General features: G+C 42.8%; 1 protein-coding gene across 1 annotated transcript; it reads right to left on the bottom strand.

Annotated features, from left to right (window-relative positions):
• Positions 1-201: 201 nt before the first annotated feature.
• LOC129378927 (myoneurin-like) lies at positions 202-7,730 on the bottom strand. The gene is given in 10 exon segments (XM_055059434.1): positions 202-1,787; positions 2,165-2,290; positions 2,492-2,584; positions 2,663-2,841; positions 2,926-3,085; positions 3,284-4,218; positions 5,049-5,283; positions 5,286-5,327; positions 7,061-7,119; positions 7,680-7,730. Coding segments are annotated over 8 exon segments (2,160 nt in total). The 5' UTR covers positions 5,311-5,327; positions 7,061-7,119; positions 7,680-7,730; the 3' UTR covers positions 202-1,380.
• Positions 7,731-9,262: the final 1,532 nt, after the last annotated feature.

Here is a 9,262-nt window from a genome sequence, read left to right as displayed (position 1 = left end):
ACTTGATTCCGTTTTGAATCGTCTTTTGAAATATAAAAACAACAATTTGAATCACACAGAATGAATGTATGTTAGTTCATTTTTTCAGTTTGATGTTTCTGCAGTTTTGGTTTAGTATTGACAGCAATGCTAAAAGCTAATGCTAATAATGAATATTTTTCCACTTTCTATCGAAACAAATCAACACTGATGCATTTTAGCTTTATTTCACATCGTTTTTATTTTTTTCTCATTTTTTTATACATGACCTAACGCAGTTATTCTTCACAACTGTACAAGTAATGATGACATTTTGCAAAAATAAGACCAACTGAAAATGCTTTGTGTACAGCAGTTCTCCAACTAAACAAACACATTCTCTAACAGATGTAGAAACGATAAATAAAACTTTTCCTGGCCCCCTACTTTCTACACAAAACATGGGAAAATAAAAAGATTAATTTCTCTATACACTGATTATTCTACCCAGAATAAAGCTGTAAAATAACAATGAGATTGTTTCAGGTAGATGAAAATAAACAGAGAAAAAAATTTACAGGATTTAACTGAAGCTATTCATAGTTAGGATATTTAGTTTGAAGCAAAATATTGCAAAACTTATCATGTCTTATTAAGTATTAAATTATGTTTTGAGGAGAAAAAAGCTCAAAAATATGTGAATCTCTTCCAGGAAGTCCTGGAATAAAACACTGAAGTGCATCAAGTATGTAAAACATCTGCTGTTCTTATGAATCATCAGGAAATTGATAGAAGCACTAATTAAAACTTTTCTGACCTGCAGACCGGACCGGTACCAGCAGGATTCGATTCTCATCCTCTTGCTCTGAAACAGAAGCCATTTCTTCACTTCAAGCTCACATTTTACTCTTGAATCGACAAATTGATGACGCCATCGTTCAGGAGGAAACCTGCTTTTATGTTTCACTCCAATATTATTTCAAATTCAACTGCCGTTCTGCAGCTGGAAACGTCAAAGTTTCACCAGATTAAAGCCAAACAACCAGAAAACTGACTTTTTCTTTTGTATGCACCAAAATATATCCAACACAAAACAAAACTAATCATGCTAATTTACCCTGCAACTGAAAAATCTAAATCAGCTAAAAAATATGTTTTTACATAGTAATTTATGGAAGAACAAACTTTAAAGATGTTCATCAGAAATAATAAAAAAAGAAGTAAAAATTAGTCGAAAGAAAAAGGAGTAGAATATTCTTTAAATAGGACAAAATGAGGGGTCAGAGGTCATTAATGTGATAATACGCTGTTAAGTGGTGAAACTGTTATCTAAACTGGTTCTGGTTGTTTTTGGAAATGAAACAGTTCTGAAAACGTGAGGTTGGGTCAGATATTAGTCCAGAGTCCGTCCCGCCTCCGGGCTCACTGCGGTGGCGGCGGCGGCGCCTCGGCCGGGTCCACCGTCTTGATGATGATGATCTGCTCCAGGCCCGTGGCGGGCGACGCCGCCGGCCGCAGCTGCTCCACCAGCGCGTGCAGCGTGTCCGAGTTGATGGTCTGCTCCGAGTCTGCCTCGAAGGTCACCTGCTGGCCGGCGTCGGCGCTCAGCGCCTGGTGGTCCGGCTCCGTCTTGAAGTCCTGGATGATGGCGGTGGTTTCGGCGGGCGGGTCTTCCGTGCCGGCGGCGGCAGACGGGTCGGAGGCCTTGGGGCTCGGGGTCGGAGGTTCCGGGTTGCTTGGCTCTGATTCCGGGATGGAAACCAGACTCTTGTCCTGCGTGAGTTTGCTCTGAACGAAGGCCACCGGATGGCTGGAGGCCAGCAGGACAACTGCAGAGACAAATCGCCATGGTTACCGTGTGAGAAAGGGGTTCCCAAACGGGATTGGCTGCTGTCTACAAACAATGCTACAAAATATGCAAAGGAACATTAATTTTTTTAAAATTTATTATTCACTAAGAATTATGTCCATCTAGAAAAGGTGTGTCCAAAATGTGGCGCAGGGGCCATGTGTGGCCCTTGACCTGGTTTTGTGCGGCCCCTGACCGTCTTCCATCAATTTTTCCAAAATCTTTAAAAATGTTTTCCCTATTTTCCCTTTTTTTTTCTCGTTCTCTACAGTCTTCTAAAGCTCTGCAGCGCCCCCTGGTGGCCCCAACTGTGAAAACACTGTTTAGGTGTAAATTAAGCCCCGCCCATCGGCTCACCGGCTCGCGCACGCTCCTTGTGTTGTCGCACTTCGTCGGCGTGAGCCTTCTCCTGATGTTTGATCATGTTCTTCACGCTGGCAAAACGGTTCCCACACAGCAGGCACTGGACGCCAGAGTTTCCATCTGGACACACACACACACACACACACACACACACACACACACACACACACACACACACACACACACACACACACACACAGAGAAGAGGGGAGGGGGGCACATTTAGATACTTGATCTGGTTTCAAAAGGAAGAGAGTTGCATCTGTTGTTCTGTCTTCCTCGTTCAGAGCGGCATTGCGGTCAATCCTAATCTGAATTTACCTGGATGAAGCCTCCTCAGGTGCTTTTTCAGCTCAGAAGATGTCGCAAATTTGGCGTCACAGTTTGTTTGCGAACATTTATACGGAGTTTCGCCTGAAACAGGAACAAGAACAGATTAAAATAGTGTTAGCTCCGCCCACCTGGGTGGATATGTGTAATAATGAGCTCCACCTGTGTGTTTCCTTGCGTGTGCGATCAGAGAGGAAGACACGGAGAAGGACATGCCACACAGGTCGCACTGGTACGGCTTCTCCCCGGTGTGGCGCCTCTTGTGGTAGGTCAGGGTACTGGACTGAGCGAACGCCTGGCCGCAGATGTCGCAGACATACGGTTTCTCTCCGCTGTGGAGTCTGCAGGGAAAAAACACATTAAAGACGTGAACATTCAGCCATTTCCTCCTCAGCTCGGTCATTTTAATGCAGCAGGATGAGAACCTGATGTGTATTTTGTAGTTGGACGATGTGGCGAACTTGAAGCCACAGCGTTCGCAGGTGTACGGTTTCTCCTCTCCATGGTGCATCCGGCGGTGAGCGACCAGCTGGCACTTCTGGGCGAAACATTTGTCACAGTTGCTGCAGGTAAACGGTTTCTCACCTGGAGACAAACAGGTTTAAATGTTTAGGTATTTCAAATGAGGAGCTGGGAGATATTTCATCTGTGTTTATCCTGCAGATTTTTCTCTTTTTTCTGTCTTTTCCTGTATTTCCTGTTATTTTCTCCTGTATTTTCCTGTTTCTCTGTCATTTGCAGCTGTGTTATTTGTCTTGTTGTTCTCTCCTGTGTCTTGCTCACCTGTGTGGATGCGCAGGTGGGTCTTGAGTTGCGTGGCCTGCCTGAAGGTCTTGGAGCAGAAGATGCATGAGAACGGCTTCAGGCCCTTGTGGATCTTCTCGTGGCGCCGCAGGCTGCTGATGTCTTTGAACATCTTGTTGCATTCGCTGCAGGTCAGCGACTCGCCCAGCTCCAGTCCGTCGGTTTCCCCGCCCTCCGCCTCGCGCTCTTCCTCAGTTCCCAGCTCCCCGCTCTCCTCATCTTCATCATCGTCTTCCTCCTCCATCCTCCTCCGGCCCCGCCCCCGGCCTCGTCCCCTCCCTCGCCCCCGGCCTCGCCCGCGGCCCCTCCCTCTCCTCGCCTCGCCGCCCAGCCGTGGTTTCTTGGCCGGCAGCTCTTCTTCTCTGGACGGGCTCCAGTCGGCTGACGTGTCACCGAAGTCGGCCGGCGTTTCGCCGAAGTCCTTCACGCTGCCGTCCGATTCGCCGGCAGACAGATCTTCTTCTCTGGGAGTTCCTCTTCCTCGGCCGCGCCCGCTGCCTCTGGGCCGCCCCCTGCCTCTGTAGCTCTGGATCTTGGCGGTGCCGCTCGGCTCTGGCGGCTCGCCGCTGAAGCTCTTGGGCCTCCTCCCTCTCTTCCTGCCTGTCGCTCGGCCGAAGCTCCGCGGCGTGGCGGGCTTGTAATCCACGTCGTCGCCCAGGTCCTCGTCCCGCGGGTCGAAGTCGTGGATCTTCCCTTCCAGGCCGTCCTCCTTGAAGTCTCCGACCACGGAGGCGATGGACAGGGGAATGGGGGACGGCGGGCTGCTGGGACTCGGTGGACAAGGCTCCGCCTCTTTGTCCGCGGCCGACTGGGACGTCTCGCCGGACTCGGACCAGGGGACTTTCTCCAGGTACTTAGTGGCCTCCGACATTCCCAGGAAGACGGCGGCTCGGCGCACGGCAGCCTGCCTGGTGCTGAAACCACAGAAGAAGAACAGGAATCACACAATGAATCAGATTATTGAAATTATTCATGAATTTACTAATCGACTGTTAACTGGAGAATACCGAATAAAAATACCTCTTGTTGAAAAATCCATAGTTAAGCCAAATGAATTAATTACAGAAACATATCTACATTTTGTATTTGATGTAGATATGTTTACTTATCTACAAAGATAAAACCTTCTTTGTTTGTAAATATGTTCAACCAAAACTCAAGTGATCATTTTATCTTCACCTGGTTCATTCATTAAAGGATTTCAGTGACATGTTTATTTCCTTATTTAAAAAAAGAAATTTCTTATATGTTTAGTTGCACATTTTAGTGTATTTCTAATAATGTACGAAAAAGCTCTGAGTGGTTAAATAAAAACTGTTTTTTCATATTAAATTTGATTACAATCGACTTTTTTCCGTAAATAAACGCAAATGACAGAAAATATTTTTAAAAATTTTTATTTAAATTATGCCTTCTGTGAGACGACCTGAACCCAGAGTCCAAATAAACGGAAGCTATAAAACAAGATGGCCGCGCATTGGTTGAAAATTAATCTAATTTAATCTAATCTGGCTGTGCAAGTTACTCAAAAGGTTGTTGCTAGGTCACCAGAGAGTGAGTTAGTTGATGCCACCAACTAACTCTGCCTACATCTCCCAGAATGCCATGTGGTTCGGGATCAGAGTTCAGTGAATATACTAGTTATTAGCTGACATTGATCTTGTGTCTATCCTGATATTGTTATTGATTTATTGCCCAGCTGTTTCTTTTGCGTTTTGTTTCCAGGTGTGAACTCGGCGCCTACCTGCTCAGGTTCATCTGCCCGGTGTAAACGAACTCCAGAAGCTTCTCCAGGGAGTAGCGGCTGACCTTCTCCGGGTCCAGAGTCGTGAACTCTTCGCCCTTTTCCGCCTGGACAGAGAAATAATCGCTGAAGGCTGCCAGAATGTTGCGGTGAGCCCTGAACTCCACGTCTTTCACCATGATGGTGATGTCACACAGGAAGTCCATCTCCCGCTGCTGATGCAGGCGCTGCAGGAGCGTCCGTGGCTGGCGAGCTGAGCCATCGATGCTGCTGCTGCTGCTGGAGGGGCGATTCAGAGGACCGGGTCAGCTTTCACACGCTAACAGGGACTGAGTGACTGAAACACGCTAATCACACTCTGAGATCACGTCACTGCAAAAGGAAAGTACACCCCGACTCTCCTTAAGGGTTTTACTTCCAGAAACGTGAAAATGCAGCATGTAAAGGGGGTGTACTTTCTTTTCACCTTGACTGTCAGTTTGAGGAATGAAATGTGCTGATTGGTTGAGACTCAGAGTCACCGCAGCTCTTTCTAACTTCCTGAGGGAAAGTACTCCTGGCTCAGAGCACCTGCCTCCTTTCTGTCCTCTCAAACTGAGCCTGCCTCTGCTGGGAGCTGCTTCCTGTCCACTGTCGCCACATGCTTGCTCAGGACGGTTCCTCTTTATTTAAAGGAACTCGGCTGCACTGAATTACAACGGAGATGAAATCAGGCTTTATGGACCCGGAGCTGAATGGACTAAATATAGAAGATCAATAAACCTCATGTTGTCACCTGGTTATAAACCCTTAATGGTTCCTCAGGGGAACCAGTGACCTGCAGCCAGTTCATACTGGAAACCAGTCCAGCTTCCCTTCAACAACCATCCATCACTGTTATTTCTATTAACTCCAAATATTGATTTATTACTGATTAATTACACTCTCCTGCCCATGAATAAATATTATATTTGGGTGCAATAAAGTATTTTTGATTAATTTTTATTATAAAAAGTTTTTATTATATTTCCTGTAAACAAAACAAATACAAACACTGAAAATAACTATTAGTTATATCATAGGGCTGAGATTGGTTAGCTCTACTATGCAAATAATAATTTAAAAAAAAACTTATACTTATTTAAAAACAAGAGAATGAAGTATATTTGACACATGTTTTAAATATATTTTATTTATAGATTTAAAAAAATTCATAAGTGTTATTTTTGGCTTTTTTGGACTTAAAATAAGTAAGTATATAAATATTACTACAAATGTACCATTGTTTTTTAAATGATTATTATTACATTATTTTTAAATGTCAGTTCAGATAATGATTTTTACAAGATATTTTTAATTATGATATTGTTCCTATAATAGTAGTCATGACGATTATTATTGTATTATACACAACAACCACTATTATTATTATTACTGGATTTAAATATTATCACTATTGTAAGTATTAAAAATGATACAAAAAGTTTAAATAATAATTTATGGCTTTTTGGAGACATTTGAGATAAAGTTAAAATTTAATTTAATGAATATATCAGAAAATAGAAATACAGTAAAAAATTGTTCAATATAGAACAAAAACGTTTTTTTCTTATTTAATTTTATTATACTTTATAATCCATCAATGTTTTAATTATGTTAACAATTCATAAAAACACCAACAAATTGATTTTCCTTCCTAATATAATTTGTATTTTTATTTATTTTATTTTAGGAGCTTTTTCATTATTTTCTGGAGCAGAAAATAACGAAGAGTTTGATCATGTGAGTAACAATATAATAAACTGACCCAATAAAGATAGAAATATAGAGCTTTTCTAATATCACCTCACTATTTCCTGACAAGCAGCAAACTTTGAATAGTTCCTCTAAAAAAATAACTTATTTATAAATTATTATTCTATGCTTTTTGAAACTTTTAAAATAAGCACTGAGTATATTTAGGTCAAAATTGAGCTGAACTGATTTTTCTACACAGATAATAACATGAAGTTTAAAGCAGAAGGAAAAGTCACCCTTAGTGTTGTTTCCAGTGAAGCTTCAGTCACTTTCCCCTCCTTTTCTCTGCAGAACCCTGCAATGAAAGCGACAGACAAAATAAACAACAATCATAAAGTTCATCAATAGTCTGAATATTAATGTATTATGCTGATAAAGGCTTGAAGTCTGCAGCTCAGACAGGTGAGCTGAAGAAGCAGATTTTGGAAAATAAAAGCTCCCTCTAGTTTTCAGAGCAGGCCTTTAGCTCCAGCTAATGCTAACAGCGGCTGTACATCCTCTTTAAATGACCTCTGCGGGCTGTTTCGTGCCCAGCCCCGGTTTAGGTGAACATTTCCCCCAGTTAGATCCAGTAGAGAGCCTGTTTGCCCTCCCCAGCGGTCTGAGCGGACCGGATCATCTCCCAGACCAAAGCTAACTATTTTCGCAGCGATAAAAAGCGCGGAAAACATTGAGCTCTTATTTCGAAGGTTTGACGGTTTTACAGGCGGGGTCGACGTAAGCGGCCACAAAACCCCGCAAACCCATTCATTTCACAGACGCACCGTTCAGATATGGCATCAGCCCATTCAATTTCATTGCACAAATTCGTTATTTTTAGTCCAAAGCGACGGATTTAAAAGCACAAAAAACTACCTTCTAATATCCGTGATCTCCAGCCATTAGCCACGTGATCTTGAATGTCTCGCGAGACATGACTGTTAAACAAAGATGTTCGACGGGGTTGAGATGATGCCCGTCTCTCCTCGATTAGAGTCATGGCAGTAAAGAAAGGATTTAATTCCTTGATTTTACCGTATTAACGCTAATAATCAATCAGCTCTGGAGTTTTAAAGTAAAATAGACCGTTAATGTTTAACACAATTAGAACATTATAATTGAAAACTATTGGATTAATCATAGAAAGAAATTAAATGTTGTTAACTCATATAATCTAAGGTTGGTCAAAGAGTTATTGTAGATACTGATGGCTTTGGGCAGGAAGGATCTCCCAAATAGAGAATGCTCCGGGTTGTACATAAGTTTCTTGAAAATATGACAAATGGTAAAAATACCTTTGTGTTTATTTCCCAGCATCCCAAACCCATTTATTCATTGTTTATGTGTTGAGGTCATCTTGTGGTTTGTCCAATATTATGAGTGGGATCAGTGCTGAAAATGGATGAATGGATATTTAATTCATCCATGTGAATTAGGACTTTTGAGCACTCATTCACATGATTTAGCACTTTCTGAAAACAGATGATGACCTCTGACCTAACATCGCCGGACTGGTGGCATTCAGGGACATCCGGTGTCTCAGGAATGTTTATCACAACCTACATCAGGTGACTCACACATCCAGCCACAACAACCACACTCTTTTGACTCTATCAGTGTACACTACATGGAGAGAATTAAGTTTTCCTGTCAGAGTAATGATGAACCACACAAAGCAGAAACATGCCTCAGAAAGATGAGATGAGAAGATGAGATACGAAATGAACACAAGTCTTCATTCCAGGGCTGAAGTGGCTCAATGTCAACCCAGGTTCCCCAATTCCAGCTTTGTTCTTTGTATTTGGGAATTATTGTATTTTTGAACACCTGATTGTTTCAAAGTTTCAACCATTTGACCAAAACCGTCGCTGTCCACTGTCAGAAACTGGTTTGGATGATTTGGACCAACCCAGGAAGCCTCCATGAAGAACTCCATAAACTGGAAGCAACAGGAACACCAGCAACAAGGTGTTCCTGTCAAGACACAACACCAGAGTTTTCTATATCATGTGTTTAGGATGTAGAGAACTTTGGACTGCCTGGATGGAGTTTCCCTCTTGGCTGAATTACCTTCAGAGTCGCTTCTTGTCAGAGGGACATTTCTTCCACTCCTCACCTTCAACTGACAAATGTCTAAGGAGTTTCCATTTGCTTCAATTCACCACGAACTCCTCAGTGGTATTAAGATCTGGGCTTTGACTGGGCCTGTGGATTCCCCAGTTCTTTGTGGTTTTGCTGGTATGTTTTGGCTCATTATTATGTTTCTGGGTCCAGTTCTGACTTCATATTTTTATGGATATTTTTCTCTGACACATGTCAGCATTGATAATGAAGAAGGCCAGTGAAGCCCTGAGCTGTTGGACTCACTGCCTGAGTCTGACCCAGTGGGTCTGCTGTTGGGGGTTTGAAGCATCCGGCCCATTCTGCCGGCTCTTTGTGGATTTTGGGTGGTAAACAGA

Source organism: Poeciliopsis prolifica, unplaced genomic scaffold (genome assembly GCF_027474105.1).
Source record: "Poeciliopsis prolifica strain line A6 unplaced genomic scaffold, Auburn_PproV2 SCAFFOLD054, whole genome shotgun sequence".
NCBI classification, from domain to species: Eukaryota; Metazoa; Chordata; class Actinopteri; order Cyprinodontiformes; family Poeciliidae; genus Poeciliopsis; species Poeciliopsis prolifica.
Note: the sequence above shows the minus strand (reverse complement) of the source record. Positions and strands in the feature narration are given on the sequence as shown.